This window comes from Sceloporus occidentalis, unplaced genomic scaffold (assembly GCF_023333645.1).
Source record: "Sceloporus occidentalis isolate IW3139 unplaced genomic scaffold, rSceOcc1.0.p SCAF_45, whole genome shotgun sequence".
NCBI classification, from domain to species: Eukaryota; Metazoa; Chordata; class Lepidosauria; order Squamata; family Phrynosomatidae; genus Sceloporus; species Sceloporus occidentalis.
Window position 1 is genome coordinate 3,149,035 of NW_028317025.1, and position 18,785 is coordinate 3,167,819.

Consider the following 18,785-nt stretch of genomic DNA (forward strand, 5'->3'; position numbering starts at 1 on the left):
GGCTAATATCAATATATATCCGCAGCAGGGGTTAATATTAATATATATCGGAAGCAGGGTGTAATATTTCTATATATCGGCAGCAGGGTGTAATATTTATATATATTGTCAGCAGGGGCTAATATTAAAGAATGAGAAATAACTGCCAGTTTAGCTGTTATTTTGAAATCATTTTTCAATCACGGTCTTTACTTCAAAGAGATAAGTGCATATTATGTAGTTAAAAATGCACGTCTAACGTGTGTGTGTGTATATATATATATATATATATATATATATATATACATAGTGTATATGTACCGTTTTTTTATTTGCCCCCCCTACTTTGGTCCCTGGCCCCCCATGTGCCCCCCCTAAATATGAAAGCTGGAGACGCCACTGTCCTATCCTAATAATTCAAGTGGCAACACACCCGCTGATGAAAATGCATATTTAATTACTAGTTAATTAGTAGTTAAAGGATGGTATACATTTACAAAATAAGCAGAATAACTATGCAACAGCATGCATCAATTTGCCCTTATATATTATGTTTGTTTTTTAAGCATAGAAACATAGAATGTGTCCGCAGGTAATAACTATTTGGCCCAAGAAGATAAAAACACATGAACAGAGGATGTATTCGTGAAAAGGATTTTATTAAATAACATTGGCGTTTGCACTGAAATGATATCAATGTAAAACAAAAATAAATGGAGCCTAACAATTCACAGTACGTGTCCTGCATAGTCTGCCAACTCTTCTACATGAGGATCCAGAACTTTAGATTACCAAAGGTTTTAGCAACAATACTTAAAATAAAAAGAGACATATGAACAAAGTAGAAAATAACTAACTGACTTATCTGAAATCTAAACTTTCCTCTTACTGGCTTCAATAAGTTTTCAACAGAAAGCAGCGATGATTGAAGTCACAGTCAGTGATCAGAACCATAGATGATGATCCCCTTGTTCACTATAAAATGATTTCATGGGATAATACAAGTTAAAAGGCATTTTAAATACCGTAACTCTCAGTTCTTAAATACTTGTATATGCAAATACCTAGAAACAGCACTGCAGGCCTGGGTCAATTTAATTAGACATAAAAAACCCTGTATTTGCAAGTATACATAAATAATGTATGGAAACATAGCATAGCGGATATAGATCAACAGAATAACAAACAAACCCAGCTTTGCGGGTATAGACCAATTGGAAAGCACATGTAAACTCAGCATTAACGGTATAGATAAAACCCCCTAAATTACAGGCATAGATCACAATTTGCACACCCCAAAGGCTAGCCCTGGCGTCCACATTGCCCACATAGAACTTGATCAGCACCCAGATTACACACATAGAACTTGGCATCTTTGTCCCCAAACACCCCAGCATGAGCCATATTTGTGCCCAAACAGACCACCATGACCCATATTTGTCCCCAAACAGGCCAGCGTGAGCAATATTTGTCCCCAAACAGACCAGCATATTATACGCACAAACACGTATACAGTCACTCACTCATTCACTCTTTTATTCACACAATCATTAATTCTCTCACTCATTCACACAAATAATTTACACATATCACATTAATGCATTTAAAAAACCATTCAAGCAATTCATCCACACATTACTTCATTCATTCTCTCATTCATACACATTCATTCATTAATTCTGTCATTCACACAATTTAGCCACACATTTATTCACACTCTCACTCATTCACACAGTCCATCCACACAATTAATTATCTCATTCATTCACACAAATCATCCATCATTTCAATATTCCCTTCTCACTATCTACCTCCCCCTTTGTGGATGAAATCTGTGTGCCAGGGCTGACATGATACTAAAGGGGGGGGCAATATGCAAGGGTGTGGGGGCATTAAATCACAAGAGGGTGCTGGCTGGTGGCATCACATAAATCAATACTAAAGGGAGAGCTAGGTGGTTGGATAAATAGACAATGTGGGGCTAGCTGGGAACAATACACAAGGGTGTGGAGGCATTAGGGTGACCATGAAACATTGGCCATGTTTTCCAGGACACGTATAACTTTTACATATTGCTGACTAACCCAGATAAAAGGCTGCCCTGCAGTATGGGGGATGTATAGACTCATGAAAGGGAACCAATTAGTCAGATATACATCCCCCATACTGCAGGGCAGCATTTTATCTGTGCTGGTGGTATCAATACACAAGGGGGCATCTGGGGCCATTACATAAATCAATACTAAAGGGAGGGGCAGGCTGGGGGCATAAATACACATAGTCCTGGCTGGGGCGATACACAATGGGCAAAAACACAAAAGGGGGGGTCAACGACAAAGCAGTGTGGAAAATACTTTTTAAAAAAAAAAACTGTTGTAGCTTAGCCCATCCGGATGTGGGTATCGGTGTGGCAGAGCCTGTCCTGGTGTGTGTTTTTGGTCATGTGTTTCCTGTCACTTTACTTTCTGTAGGAATAAACTGAACTATTTTATCCAGAGATAAAACACACTCCTGAATTTGTAATCACTTTGAGGACAAAACTTTCTAGGCCCAGAATTCAGGAAAAGTAAAGGTTTTGTGTTATTTACTCTATTTCAATCTGCATATTTTATTAAAAAGGATTAGTGGCACTAAATTGTGGCTTCAGGCATCCTGTGTAGGATTACTTTTTTTAGTGTACTGATGTATTTCCGATCCCATCACATTACATCAATATGTGTTAGAAAATCAGCAAAAGATGGGCATGGGTGGTGGGCTGATTCAGTGGCGCAATGGGCCACTACTAGACTTGCCCCCCAGGTCGTAGGCATACCTGGATTCCTGGTCAAACCCGAAGATCTCCGGGTGACACCTGAGTCCTCCGGGTTGCGGGAGCAGGGTCTTGACACACCTCGCTCCCTGCCCATTTCCTCTTTAAATGGGGGTGTTTTCATCAGTGTCAACAGGACCCCCCACCAATGTCAAAGGGACCGGCCACTGATGCCAGCGGGCAGTCCTGGCCGCGTCCTGCAAGGGAAGGCTCTAGGTAGCCAGCGCTAAGGCGTTCCCAGGTATGGCCGTAGGCTGCCAGCCCTCCACTGCTTGCTATGCAGTCCATTTATTGCAAACATGTAGGCTGAATGGAAAATAAAAGCTTCCTTTGCTGCCTCAGTGCAATGCTATGTTGAGTTTGCATCTATCATATGTGTCAATTTTGCTGTAGCCCTCCATAATTCTATGCCATGTTGCTTGTGACAGTAACCTGGGTTACTATTAAAAGTGTAGATAAAAATATAAAATATATGCAATTGAAAAGCCAGACATTTATCCCTTTCAAAACCCTAATTAAAAATATATTTCCAAAACATGTCTGAAAGTATATGATACCAGCTTTATTAAATAGGTATTACATATCATTCATAATGACAGATAAAACTCAGAAAATGAATTCAAGGCTCCCCATGAACATATATCAGACTTTTACAGTTGTTTATTGTAGCACATGCACTGTTGGGGCCAGCCCTTACATGTGCTTCTGATTTATATAAAAAATGTAGCGATGTGGGAGTCAAAGTCAGAGTATAGTCATTGTAAACATTTTAGAGACACAGTGGTTTGGAGGGGCACATCAAGGAATCTTGGTGAGTTTAATAATTTCTAGATACTGAAATCCCCAGACTAAATCATGTGTTTTTGCAGAAAATATTTTTAAATATACAAACCCTGTACATTTTCTGCACCAGTACATTTTATGCTTACTTACATTAATGTAACTTTTGTATTTTTGTTCCTTGTACTGGTGTTAAGGAATTTGCTGGTACATTAAAAAGTATCATGAAATCTTACAGGTTTGTACTAAATAATGTAATAGATTAGTCATTGTGTGATTAAAAACCACGTACAATATCTTATTATTTCTAATATCTTATTTGTTTCTAAGCAGTTTCTTTATGCTTTCTATATACTGTACATTGCTTCAATAACAACACAAACTGACAGGCAGATGAATAACTCAGATCATATGATAAATATCTTATTTGCATATTAGCATCTCTAACTAGTCTTTTTTTTTTTTTACTAGGAAGTAGAGTATTAATTCCATTTAAGAGTTGAATGATTAGATTGGACTGAGTTTGAATGCTCTTGCATGCTAATTGCTCACAACTTCTTTAGTTGTATGAAAACATATATGGACTTGCATGAAATTTGCGATATTAATAAAATACACCCATAAGTATATACATATTTAAAAAAATTATTGAAATAATTAAAAAATAAATTTGGGTACCACATCAAGCAAAGGGGATTGCTCCTGTGAGGTATTATTATTATTATTTATTGTTTTATATAGCGCCATCAAATTCCGTAGAGCTGTACAATGGGTAGACAGGACATAAGTAGTACGTAACATAACAAATTGAATAACAGAGACTAACAGGTGAGGAGGGCCCTGCTCAAACGAGCTTACAGTCTAGAGTACAGGCTCCATCTATCCTTTTTCATGGTTGACTTATTATAAAATACCCTAAGGGAGGCACTGACCCATCACATTAACCTCCATTCTGTATCCACGTTTCTTTACTTAAAAAAATTAATTACTTATGATTTTGTTAAGGTGAGTGGTTTTAGTGAGGATAACTCTAACTCATATTTGCAACTCATGAGTTAATGAATTTGCATGTTGCTGGGTGAATTTTTTATTTTTCTACTTGAATCTTACTGTTTAGCGAATAGACCTACCTGTGTTTGCAAAGCCCCCATTTATTTAACAACTGCACGCCACTAAAGCTAAGGTGATTAAAATGCGATTAAAATCCTACAATTGGTGTTCCTTATTTTTTAACGGATCACTGATTCACGCTGTTTTGATTCATGGTGCCTGTACTTTTTGCAAATAAATCAGTGTTTTATTTTCTTTCCCTGCAGTTGCTTATCCAACATGACGGGTGGGCATATGTAGATGTGAATGTCACCATATGCACATGAACAGGCATTGGGAGTATGCGTTCAGAAGCTACGAGTTAATACTGCTGTAATGAAAGGGGTAACCTGCCAGGGCACGAAATGCTAGATATTCTTTTTTTATTTGGATTAGTTATGTAAAACAAATCCTAAATATATGGTTTACTCACTATAACATTTCAGATATATTTGCTTAAAACTATTGCTTAAAATCACTTAAACCTATAAAATCACTTTTTATTATGATACACAAACCATATATGAACATAATAGACAATTTCAATGCTTTATGTGTACTTGACACCCTGCCTCTAAATTTTGTTCTGGCCATAATCTGTTGTCCTTATACTTGTTAAAGGTTTTTTCCTATGCATAAAAGGACACTCAAGTCATTACATACAGTTTAATGCATATGATAGCTATGATACAATTTTTATCCCCCTGGAAATGCATGGAGAGAGTCAGCAGTATTGGGCAACATAAGATGTATTTTTTTCCCAGGATAATAATACTTTAACACATATTCTTTGTTGGCAGGGCTGCATGAGACAGCATACTGTCCTTTTAACCGATTTTGTAGAGAATGAAAGGTTCTCTGAAATATCTCCTAAGTGATACCTAACTGATACAATACCAATATCTTTATACAGATGCATCTACATCTACACAATGTATGTCCTCCATGGTTTCCCCCATTTGAGAATGGTGATCCAGTGTGCAGTTTCAGGTGGTTTTTAGAATATCTTCCTTCAATTGAGGCAAGGACCATATTGCCCACCTGTCACTATCCACTATTTTGAGGGGTTGTAGACTAAGAATTCATGAGATAGTTTCCTGACTCCTTTTAAAAGGTAATCTTATAACATCTATAAAGATATCCTGTCGATAGTAGATGTGGAACACAAGTGATTCTATTAAATTATACTGTAATTAGAAAGACCTGTGGGAAGAGCCCTTTTTTCTTTTTAGACTTCATATTTATAAAGCTTTCAGGAGCTCAACATTATGTTGCTGATTATATTTGCTACTTTTTGCAATCTTGTTTTCTATAAATATTGCAGTTGTTTGTTTATATTACATAATGCCTATATACCATTTGGTATCACCCATATTTATTTCTATAAAAACGTACTTTAGGCATTCAACTTACTGGCTTGGATGTGGGTGTGGGAAATTTATATATTGGCTAATATGGATCAAACATTCCCAAATTCAATACCTTTTTGACGTCCTCACCCATTTTTTGTATACTATACTTTCACCTGCGACAAAATCTGTTGATTTCTGTCTCTGCACAACAAGAATTTGAACACAATTGTTTTGTGAACCTGTGTTTCTGTGTAGCAGATTACAGAATTGTCCCCAGTAAAAAAAACCCAAAAACAAACAAAAAACAAGCCTAAAAACATATTTGCTTTTTAAGTGCCTGAGGATACAAAATGCATCTCAGTGTTGACATTAGCATTGGCTGCCCCAGTGGTGGCTACCCTCTGTTTAAAAAGAAATGGGAAGACCTTGTTAAAGGCCTTACGAAAGTTAGCACCCATGAAGGCATAGACGATAGGGTTGACAGAAGAATTGGTATAGGACATGCAGTGGGCCCAAATCTTCACTTTGTAAGTGTAGTAGTCACGTTTGAAGGTGGGACTGAAGGCTTGTAGAAGGATGTAGAGCTGGATTGGGCCCCAGCAGAAAGTAAAGAGTAGGACAATGACAGCTACCATACGGGAAATCTTGGTGCGCATTACCTCCGAGCGTTCAGCCAAGAGTTGTACCTACAATACATGAGACCATTACTGACAGAAAATAGGATGCTATTTGCGTTTTTATTTCTATCACATAAATATTCTACAGGTTCTCTATTGTATAAAACAATTATTTGGGGAGAAAAACACCATAAGGAAAGTAAATTCAGATTGGTGCACTTTGTTTCAATGTTGTTAAATCTGTAACACAGAGAGCCACATGACATATAGGCTGATATAACAAACACAAATCATGTTACACAGATGCAAATATACATACTGACTAGAATGCTCATGGCAGACAGAGGAAGGCAGAGAAGCAACTCAAAGCGTTGGCAATTTACAGCAAAATGTATCCAAATTCCTCTGTCAAATACTGCTTTACTTAGTCTACCTGATTTTTTTTTGTTCGTGAAAAAGTTCAGTTTTTGACAACACATAATAGACTACATATCTTCTGGCAAGATTGCATGCTTAATTAAATGGAATTTGTTTTCTCCTGTGATGTTTCCTAGTTTGCTTAATGTTAACAGGACAGTTTAATGCTCTAGACAGCCTAAGCCAAAAAGCATATTCAATTACTTTATAAGCACTTTACTATGCAATCTTTAAAATATGAAAAAATAAAACACCTTAGGGAGAAATAAAATACTTACCCTAGAGAGCTTCTGCTCCGTGATTCAATGATTCTCACCACTGATCAGCTGCCATGGGTGTGCCTGCCACACTCATGCAATGTTACTCAAGCCAGCGCAGGAGCTGGCTTGTCATTAATCTATCACATCTCAGGAGATATATATGGCCAATACATCAATTAGCATGGTAGTGGAGAAAGGGGCAAATGCATATGGGGGATTCTGCAGAAAATCTTATGTTTAATTTTAAACTGTGCACAGTGAAGGAAGACTCCCTTTCTCTTTGATACTTTCATTTATTTATTTTTTTATTTATTTAATTTATTTATTAGTCACAGAATGACTGTATATTTCTTTTATTCTCAAAAATGATTCTATACAATAATTACCGGTATGTTATGTAAAAGATTACGATGTTGCCCCCACACATATGTTCAAAACGATTAATTGGTGAGGTAGTCATTTAGGGATGGGGGTATATCATGTAACATCTCAAAGAACTGTACTTCTAGTACAAACATGATTCTTGCAATTACACAGCTCATGCATGCTGTTTTTTTAAGAATCAGCTGTACCCTGCATTCCTCCAGCAGTAACCCCCAGCTTCCCTTCCTATTATGATGCATATCACCCAATGGTCTAAATTTTCAGGCACTGTCCCGGGTAGCTGTCCCACCGACTACACGTGGCCTCCTCGGAACGCTACGAACACAATGTGGCAAGGTAAGGCAGTAGGATGGTCTCACCTACCACCTCGCCCTATTTCTGGGACTAGATCTTCCCCTTGCCATATCCCCCACCACAAGTGTCCTGCTTTGAACCCCTGAAATGTTAGGGGGTATTATAATTTACACTTCACTTGGCTGCACCCATTAACTGTGTATTCTGCAGTGGGGTATTAAAATGGAATATGATCTAATTACCTGGTAACTGTTGTCAACTGGCTCCACAGAAGGTCGCCCCATGTGATAGACCATGGCAGAATAGCAGATGCAAATGGTGAGCAGGGGGAGCAAGTACACTACCAGAAAGTTGTAGAGAATGAAAGCCTTCTCATGAGATATTGTTGGGAAAGATTCAATGCAATACATCTGAGGTCCGAACCAGTAACCCTCTGTTAGCTTGTTGTAAATAGGAACTGGAATAGAAACAATGAAGGAACCTGTGGGAAAGGAGAAAATAACAAGGTATGACCCAAACAAACAAACCCAAAGGAACATGAACTTAATGTATATATCTGTATTATCTGGTCCCCCCATTCACCCAGTGTTTACATTAAGGTATTAAATTTGCTACAACTATATCTGGTGGCCAAGATATGTGCTTCTATTGGCACAGAGGTCTCTTGTTCTACTTGCCACCTCCCTGCACTTTGCAGGACTCTTGGCACCCTCGACATTGACAATGTAACTTTAGGCAATGTATTTTAGCTGAGCTCTGCTCAAGGTATCAGGTTGAGATACCATTGTGCCTAAGTCACTAGAAGGCGCATGCTAAATCTGTGAGGTATTCTGGCCTAGGTTGGCTAGTGGCATGAGGCCCAGGGTGGCAGCATTCCCCCACTGCAAAATCAGGCCAGTTCATTACAAATGTCACATTTAGGCTAGAGGAGCCCAGGACAACCAATGGAATATTAGCACCCATCAGGAAAGGTGGTGAAGCAAAGTGTCTCATGATGTTTTTCTCCTTTGTTTAGCTGGTAGGTGGAAAAAAAGGTGGTAAGAATCAGGAAATACAAACAGTAAAATGGAAGAAGGCTAATGGGAAAAGCAGGTTGCAAACAGAGAAAAAGTCTAGAGGGTAAAGAAAATATTTAAGTATAAGAAGCCTATGTTTTTTTCCTCACTGACTCTAGATGTGGGGCAGAGCTAAATGTTCTACAATGATTTTACTGGAAGAAGAAGACTATATTCCTAACTGTATATGAATGGATTGGGAAATTGGTACATTTCTTTACTATATACAAAGTGGACCCTTGACTGGGTGCTGAGTAGGCCTGGCGGCAAATTAGGGGAGGGGTTAATGGAGGGTATTTAAGGGGTGGGTGGCAGTAGGTTAGGTGCCATTTTGTTGTTTGTGTCTATCCCTGTCACCCGTTGTCCGTGGGCCTTTTCTCTCCTGCTTTTGTTTGTTTGTTTTTTCTTCCCTTTTTTTCCTTCTTCCTCTCCACGCAGAGGTGGGGTGGAGCAGCTGGTTGTAGGCTGTGACGCGGCAGGCCGCTCCAAGGCCGGCAGCACACCGGGAAGCAGCATTGCGGTCTGGAACAAGCGGGTTCCCAAAGATAGAGGGCCAAGTTGAGGCTTGGGTGGTGATTCGAAGCGTTCCCCAAGCGATGAGTCGTCTGGAGCCGGCACAAGGAGGAAGCGTGGCCGACAGAACAGCCGGGCCCAGTCAGGACGGAACAGTGCTGGAAGGTCCAGGCGAGTGCGCGGGGCAGCAAGGGGGTGCTGGTCTGGGCACTGCCTTTTGTGCTGCTTGGGGTGGGGGTCAGGGTGAGATGAAAGGGCACAATGGGGGGTTCTGGGAAAAGGGGGCATGCAGAGAAGGGGTCAGGGTCTTAGACTGAGACTGGGTCCCTTTCTCCATTAAGGTGGGGAGTGGGATGCGATTGCTGTGGTGCAGGAGTGGAGTAGTTCTGTTGCAGGGATTCTAGATGGGTTGCGGGCCTTAGTGGACTCGTGGAAGGTGGGGTTGGTTTGCCTTTCGGGGGTGCAGCATGCATGGGTGCCGCAGGAGTAGGCTGAGGGACAAGGAAGTGGGTGCTGGGGCCCGAGTGTTGGTCCCGCCGTCAGAGGAAGAGGCGGAAGTTGAAGCCGCGATAGAGGGATTTGGGGGGATGTGATGGCAGAAGGCAGAATGGGGTGGTAAGGAGAGTGTCAGAGGAAGCACTGCAGACGGGATACATGTCCTTTGCAGAGAAGGAGAACATTGTGGCGGACCTCCTGAGCTGATCCAGAGTAGAAAAGGGTGAGTAGACACTCTCCAGAATTCATCATCTGACATGCTTGTGGGGGTGGCCATAAGTGGATCTTATTGCCAGAGCAAAGAATTAGAGTCTTTTTCTTAAGACACTTTGACCATTGAGCCATGTAGGCGCTAACATGCCCATTGAACATTGAGCTGGCTTAAGTCTTCCCACCCATACCCCTGGTTCCCAGGATGTTAAGGAAAATTCGGACAGAAGGTGCAAGTGTTATAACGATCTTACCCTTTTGACCCACGAGACCATGGTTTCCCCTCCTCAGGAAGAAGTCACTAGAAGTCACTCCTGTACCAATGTAATACTGCTATGGTTAGCAAGGAAATAGCAAAATTGATTCTTACTCACCATACTTTCCTTCCCTCCCATATTTGTCTTCTAAAGCTAGGTACTATGACTGCAGAAATTCAGATCACCAAGGAATCTTATAGGTTATTGATCCAGTTAGATATGGTCTATTGGCTGAAGGTAGAAGCTACCCATGAGTGGTGCTGCCATGGGAAATAGCCAGGAAATGAAAATTATGGTAAGTAAGAATGACTTTTGCTATATATGGAATACTACAGAACATCTGTTTAAGGGGGTTATGGTAAATATGGTTATTAACTGGTTATGAGGCACACATTCATAATTAGTGACATTTTTCTGGTTGATGGGGGTAATCATCTTCCAATTAACTTACATAAGTTGTAATGCATTCTTTGCAGTATTTTTAGGAGCCTAAAAACCAATAAGCAGATAACTAATTAAAATCCTGAAGTGGACAATTGTAGCTCTGTGCTCCTAATTAAGGATTGCTAATGCTCATCAGTTATTCTGTCATACCCATGCTCCACTTCAACTCTCCCCATCCTTCCCTGTTATTTGACTTGAAGAGCCCTTAAAATCATTTGAATTGTACTGAGAGGCATCATTCAGCAGCAGTAAAGAATTGAATTTGGGGTGTGTGAAGCATTAGTAATTTGCCATGAAGTGCACAACAGAAATATAGTTGTTTTTGTGCAGGCTGTGGAGGAAGATAAACAGGGGAAAGAAAATCTGGAGATTAAGTGGGCAGAGAAGATACTGTAATAATATTTTCCTTATTTTGCCATAAAACACAGTTTTTAAGTATTATGTGATTCTTTTCTGATCAGTAAAGAAGTAATTTTGCATTAGAAGTAACTGTGGGTAATGCTTTTTAGAGGTAGTGTTTAGAGATGTTAAATGTTTAGATGGCAAATGGTGGTTCGAGGTGCTTCATTTAATTTTCTTTTTTAATACTTCTAGGTGGCTGGACAATACCCACAAATATAATTGATACCTTGGCAGCTGAGCCACTAAGGCCCTTCGGATAGCCACACGTTTTGGATCTCTGTGCCACTGTGTAGATTCTACTGTGGATTTATATATATATATTTCACTGGAAGGATATACTAAGCTTATCTATTTACCCATAAACAGAAAATTTTTCCACCAATGTTCACACAAATTTAGGTAGCTCATGTTTAGTCACACAGGCAAGATGCTCCTCCTATATAAATGGGAAGTCCCTTGGAGAAAAATAATTCAAACATTAATTGCAGTACTGTAAAAGCTGATGTAGATGATCGTTGAAGAAAACTTAATTTTATTACATTTTGTTCCAATTCATCTTTATCCGCAGACCTGAAGGCTACCACTGTTGTCATAACATTTTGGGGGACTTCCCTAGTTCAAACACTACACAGAGTGAATTTATGGCATTGCTAACAAGGTCAATTCCTCTACTTACTTTTATTAGTCAAAGTGTCTAGGTGGGTGATGAAGACTTGAACCAGTCTATTGCTCACCACAAGAAGTACAATAAGGAGTCAGGGTATGTGTCCTGAGCTCAGAACACATACAAATGGCTAATATGCAGCTGTCTGAAAATATCACATTATGCAAAATGTAGAACTGTTTTAAAAAAGAAAATACAAATACACATACACACATAAACACTCACTGGCCACTTTATTAGATACACCCGTTCAATTGCTTGTTAACACAAATAACTAATCTAGCCAATCACATGGCAGCAACTCGATTCATTTAGGCATGTAGAAAGGGGATTTAACCCCTTCAATCCCCTATAGACGTACCGGGACATCCAAAAAACGCCTGTAAGGCTAGGTTTCCACTTTTTTTTTTTTTTTTGCAAAAACGCCCATAATAACGCCAATTCATTTTTGACATTAGTGAAAAAACGCTGCGGCCAGATGTTAGCTGTTCTTCAATAGGAAATCGCACAATGCCATATCCACTTGGCGTTTTTCTGTTTGGCGTTTTTTCAGTCCTCTTTGGCGTTTTACTGCTTTTTTGGGCTCTGGCAGTTTTTCAAAATCGCAGCATGTTGACACGCGTTTTTTGCAAGGAAATCTTTGCGTTTTTCTCCAATAGAAGTCTATGGGAGAGAAAAACGCCATGAAAACGCCGTGTGGGTTTTGCCTTGGCGTTTTTTATGGCTTTTTTTCCACAGTTACAAAAATAGGGGCAGGACCCAGGAAGAGCTGCCATTTTCCCAGTACTGTGGTAAAACTTTTATCTGCTTGTACACTGTGTAATTTATTAGCAGCATGGCACCCAGAATTGTCTTTGATGTGTCCAAGCTTATTCAACTAGTGAGTATCCCTTGCAATTTGCACCATCATTTGGGGCCAATCGTCCTAGAGGAGCAGACATTCGGAATAAAGCATGCCTTACAAACCACAGAAAAGAGAAAAAAGGGTCCGCTGGGGCGTGTTTAAGTAGAACTCTACCAAGGAAATGACATCAGGAGGGGGCAGATACTTGCCATTTATCCTAATCCCTTTTAGCTGGGTGAAAATTCTAACTTGTAAAGGCTGGAAAAACTGCTTAGGTCAAAAAAGCAATTTCCAGAGAAAGGCTAAAACGCCAGAAAAAACGTTTTTCATCAAGAAAATAACGCAGGAAAAATACATCGCTGGCTTTCTGCTGTCCGATCTGCTGTAACAGCTTCCGGCATGAAAGCCGGAAAGCTGTTACATTTCAAACTGCCCGATCGCGCTGACATAACCCGGTAGGTCATCGGAGGACAGGATATGCCCTGCAGGGGATATCTTGTCCTCCAATGAGGCACAGACGCTGCGATCTCTATGCACATCTGTGAGAGCCTGCATAGAGATCACAGTGTGATCAGTGCAGGGGGATCGCGGGGAAGGGAGTGAGAAACCATGTCTCTCACTTCCCCTCCCGTCCTGAAACAGAAAAGCAGAAAAAAAAATTATTAATGTAAAAAATTATAGTAAAAAAATCATTAAAATAAGAATAAAAAAATACTAATGTGAGCTGTGATGTCATTGTGACATCACTGGCATGTTCAGGAGGTCCCTAAGAGGACCTCTAACCATTTTTGTGTAAAAAAAAATATATAAAAAAAAAAAATAAAAAAAATAATAATATAAAAATATAAAAAAAATGATAATAAAAAAAAATAATTAAAAACCTTACATCCCATTGCCCTAGCATAACATCTAGCCAGTATAACCCTCCTGCCCTCGTTCACAACCCCCAAACCCGTTAAGCCATAGGCATAAAAATTATACAAAAAATTTACACCTTACAGTATGGTCCCTGGTGCTGGGAAAGTATGGAAAATCTATATGAATTGATAAATTTGGAGGGGATTTTCCATCACTTTACCTAATTTTATGAGGATTCAGAGGGAAAATGTAAAAAAAATCAGGGTTTTTTTTCTAATTTTCTCTAGTTTTTACTAGACTTGGGCACCAGGGGGCTCTTCGTGCTCGTCTTCGTGCTCGTCTTCGGGGGGGAAAAAACCTTCGTATTCCGCGAATATTCGCCCGTTCCTGTCTTCTCTTCGGGCGAATATTCGCGGACATTCTTCGTGCTCGTTTAATCTTCGTTTCCTTCCCGGTTGCCTTGCAGGGGTTAATACGGGGTTAACAACACATCGGAGCAGCAGCAGCTGCCGTGAAGGAACGTGTGTGCAACTCTATTGGTCGTTTCGGCAGGGGGCTGGTCTGGCATCAACTAGTGAATTGCAGAACGCACTTCATTCGTTGATGGCAGGCCAGCCCCCTGCCGAAACGACCAATAGAGTTGCACACACGTACTGAGGTGTACTGTACACAAAATGACCTAGAGACAAATGCTCCAAGGAACTTGGCCTCCGTTTATCATACACAATCACACATCCATAGATGTTTAATAAAAGAATAGGGATTATTTTACATTTTTAAATTGATTTTGGACCACTTGTAATACATGCCTAACATTTGCTACCTATTTACAATGGCATACTTTGCAACAACCCAACTTTTACTGGACAGGACTGGAAAAAAGCAGGACTGTCCACCAAAATCTTGGGTGTGTTGGCAGGTATGCGGATGGAAAAATGTTGGACAAGAACTAAAAAATAGCTTAGGGTTAATGTACGGTTATGTTTAAGATTAGTAGCAGTGCACTGCTTTGGTTAAAGATGTATTATGTCTAAATAATAATTTAATTTTAATGGGTTTTAAAAAAAAATTAGGGGTTTATTTAAATGTATTTTAAAGTTAGATTTATTATTTAGTACTTTATTATATTTATTTAATGTTTATACTAGTGCTACCTACCGAGCTATAACTACCAACGTGTATTTGCATACCTAGTTTAGCTAAATTAGATGGGACAGGACTGGAAAAAAGCAGGACTGTCCCTGAAAAAGTTGGGTCTGTTGGCAGGTATGTGGATGGAAAAATGTTATAGTATGAAGTGTGAGTTATAGCGTTAATGCTAGTGAGTGTAGAAATGAAGGCCAGGACAAATAACAAGAGGAAAGGTCCTTGTGATTTTTGCATTGTACGTGTATGTGTTATGTGTGTTATGTGTGTTGTCACTTGTCATTGTGTTATATGTGTTATGTGTGTTATGTGTTATGTCACTGTGTTATTTGTGTTATTGTGTGTGTTATGTTTGGTTGGTTGTGTATCAGAAGGAAAATAATGAAATGGAAATGGAAAAGGAAATGGGAAAGGCGAATGAGTGGGCAATTGGCGACCCACTCACCTGTTTCACCCCAGAGCAAAGCATCCAAACACTGTCAGTCCTAGACGTTTGGCAGCGGACTTCCAGAGCTCAGACACAAGGCCCTAGCGTAAGCTGGCCACTCCGGCGGAGGTAGCAGGCGTTGCCACACCGCAAACAGACGCAGCCAGGGGGGAGAAACTGCCCTTACCATTAGGGACATTTGAGGCATGACACTAGCCAGGAAGCGAACTGGCATCGAAGAGACGCTGGCACCAGCAGCAGCAGCAGAATTGGGAAAGGCGAATGAGTGGGCAATTGGCGACCCACTCACCTGTTTCACCCCAGGGCAAAGCACCCAAACACTGTCAGTCCTAGACGTTTGGCAGCGGACTTCCAGAGCTCAGACACAAGGCCCTAGCGTAAGCTGGCCACTCCGGCGGAGGTAGCAGGCGTTGCCACACCGCAGACAGAGGCAGCCAGGGGGGAGAAACTGCCCTTACCATTAGGGACATTTGAGGCATGACACTAGCCAGGAAGCGAACTGGCATCGAAGAGACGCTGGCACCACCACCAGCAGCAGCAGCAGCAGCAGAATTGGGAAAGGCGAATGAGTGGGCAATTGGCGACCCACTCACCTGTTTCACCCCAGGGCAAAGCACCCAAACACTGTCAGTCCTAGACGTTTGGCAGCAGACTTCCAGAGCTCAGACACTAGGCCCTAGCGTAAGCTGGCCACTCCGGCGGAGGTAGCAGGCGTTGCCACACCGCAAACAGACGCAGCCAGGGGGGAGAAACTGCCCTTACCATTAGGGACATTTAAGGCATGACACTAGCCAGGAAGCGAACTGGCAGAGAAGAGACGCTGGCACCACCACCAGCAGCAGCAGCAGAATTGGGTAAGGCGAATGAGTGGGCAATTGGCGACCCGCTCACCTGTTCCACCCCAGAGCAAAGCATCCAAACACTGTCAGTCCTAGACGTTTGGCAGCAGACTTCCAGAGCTCAGACACTAGGCCCTAGCGTAAGCTGGCTACATTGGCGGAGGTAGCAGGCGTTGCCACACCGCAGCAAGTGCAACCAGGGGGGGAGAAACTACCCTCTCCATTAGGGACATTTAAGGCATGACACTAGCCAGGAAGCGAACTGGCAGAGAAGAGACGCTGGCACCACCAGCAGCAGCAGCAGCAGCATTGGAAAAGGCAAATGAGTGGGCAATTGACGACCCGCTCACCTGTTTCACCCCAGGGCAAAGCATCCAAAGACTGTCAGTCCTTGGCGTTTGGGAGCAGACTTCCAGAACTCAGACACTAGGCCCTAGCGTAAATTGGCTACACCGGCGGAGGTAGCAGGCATTGCCACACCGCAGCAAGTGCAACCAGGGGGAGAAACTACCCTCTCCATTAGGGACATTTGAGGCATGATTTCAGCCAGGAAGCGAACTGGCAAAAGATGCTGGCACCACCACCAGCAGCACCGTTGGAAAAGGAAAAAGGTGAATGAGTGGGCAATTGACGACCCGCTCACCTGTTTCACCCCAGGGCAAAGCATGAAAGTCTGTCAGTCCATGGCGTTTGGGAGCGGACTTCCAGAACTCAGACACTAGGCCCTAGCGTAAATTGGCTACACCGGCGGAGGTAGCAGACGTTGCCACACCGCAAACACGTGCAACCAGGGGGAGAAACTACCTTAAACATTACAGATAAAAAAAATTAACTTTCCAAGCTAAGAGCTGGGTAACCCAACTTGGGCAGATTGAATTTAAGGAAGGCAATCTGCTCCATCAGATGAGGTGCCATGCGTGAGCGCTGTGGACTCAGTATGTTTCCAGTCATAGAAAACACGCGCTCACTTTGAACAGTGGTTGGCGGACATGATAGTAGCTGCTGCGCAACCCATGAGAGTGCAGGCCACACACTCTTCTTTTCATCCCAGTAGCTAAGAGGATCAACATTAGGCGCAGAAGGAACTTCACAGAGGTAAAGTTTGACCATTTCAGCAGCACTACTCTCCTTTCTGCTGCTAGCTCTGTCAGATGGTCCAACTATACTCCCAAGTGCCTCTTCCCAAAACGCAGCTGCTCCACTCAGCTCTGTTGTGCTGCTTGTGGCACTGCTGCTGATGCTGCTGCTAGGAGTAGCAGACCACATCATCTCTTCCTCCTCCTGCACCTCTCCCTCCTCGGACAGCATTCCCATTTTACGCTGCCAGTCACGCACCTTGTTGACCAATTGCTCCCGGTAGCTACTGAGAACATTAAATTTCAAAGCTAGCTTTCCCTTAATTCTTGGATCGCAAAGGCACGCTAGCATCATTTCGGGACTCTCTTCCATTCGTTTGCGAAGGTGTACTTTTAGCAGATCCTTCAGCTTCCTGACTATGGCTGCTATGTCAGGATGTAGAGTGCCACCTTGAACAGCCTCACGGTTTCCAAGGAACACATCCATCTTGCTGCCTAGATGGGAGAACACTGGGATTACCTGGGCCAGACTGGCAGTGTTTGAGCTTAAATTTTCTGTGGCATCCCTGAATGGTTTAAGGACTGCCACTAGCTGGGCGATCACTGTCCAATCCTCCCTATTCAATGGAGAGGTAATCCCAATATTGTGCTCTGAGGCAAGATTATGGATTGCCCTCTGCTGCTCCAAAATCCTCTCGAGCATGTCTAACGTGGAGTTCCACCGTGTACTGACATCCTGACGTAGGCAGTGTACGGGAAGACCTGACCTCTCTTGCTCTTCCCTCAAAAGTTGGCTAGCCTTAACACTATGGTGAAAGTGCCCAGCGATCTTTCTGCAGCGGGACAGAACTACTGCTGCCACATTAGTTCCTTCTGACATTGCTGCCTTCACTACAAGATGGATGATGTGGGCTGCACAGCGCACACCAACAATATGACCATCTCGCAGCGCTTTCACCATATTGGCACCTCCGTCAGTTACCACAAAACCAACTTCAACATTGGTGCCCGCCTCTGCTCCCACCCAAAGGCTAAACATTTTCCTCATCGCATGCAGAATGTTTTGGGAAGTGTGCTTTTCATCCATCACTTCTGCATGGAGAAGGAAAGATCGGTAGCCTGCTGCAGCAGCTTCCTTAGACACACCGGGCTGCCACCAGTGTGCTGTCAAAGAAAGAAAGGCATGCTGGCCGCTAGGTGCACTCCACAAATCTGTAGTGAAATGAACAGACTGACCAGCAGCCTTGGAAAGCTCCTCTTTCACTGCTGCAACACAGGACCGATACAATGAGGGGACAATGTTCCTGCTGAAAGTGGAACGTGACGGAACTGTATATTGTGGAGCCACAGCCGCCATCAATTGTTTGAAAGGCTCCCCTTCGATCATAGAGAAGGATGCCCCTCCAACAGCAATGAACTGACCAATCAGTCGCGTTACTTTATTGGCCTGCTGTTTGGCATTGACCTTTTGGATTGGAATGCCACAAATTGTTCCAGGGTGGGCTGGACATGCAGTGCTCCAACCTGCCTTGGTCTCTGGCTGCCAGCACTAG

The 18,785-nt window shown here is 42.0% G+C and overlaps 1 protein-coding gene across 1 annotated transcript in view; it reads right to left on the reverse strand.

The window, feature by feature from the left end:
- Positions 1–6,338: 6,338 nt before the first annotated feature.
- The window catches only part of LOC149289478 (G protein-coupled receptor 54-like), a 128,121-nt gene continuing 115,674 nt past the window's right edge, over positions 6,339–18,785 (reverse strand). Inside the window, exons 4-5 of the mRNA XM_089490640.1 lie at positions 8,224–8,462; positions 6,339–6,695 (exon numbers count right to left, since the gene is read on the reverse strand). Coding sequence (XP_089346766.1) covers positions 6,339–6,695; positions 8,224–8,462 — 596 coding nt within the window. The remainder of the gene's footprint in view (positions 6,696–8,223; positions 8,463–18,785) is intronic.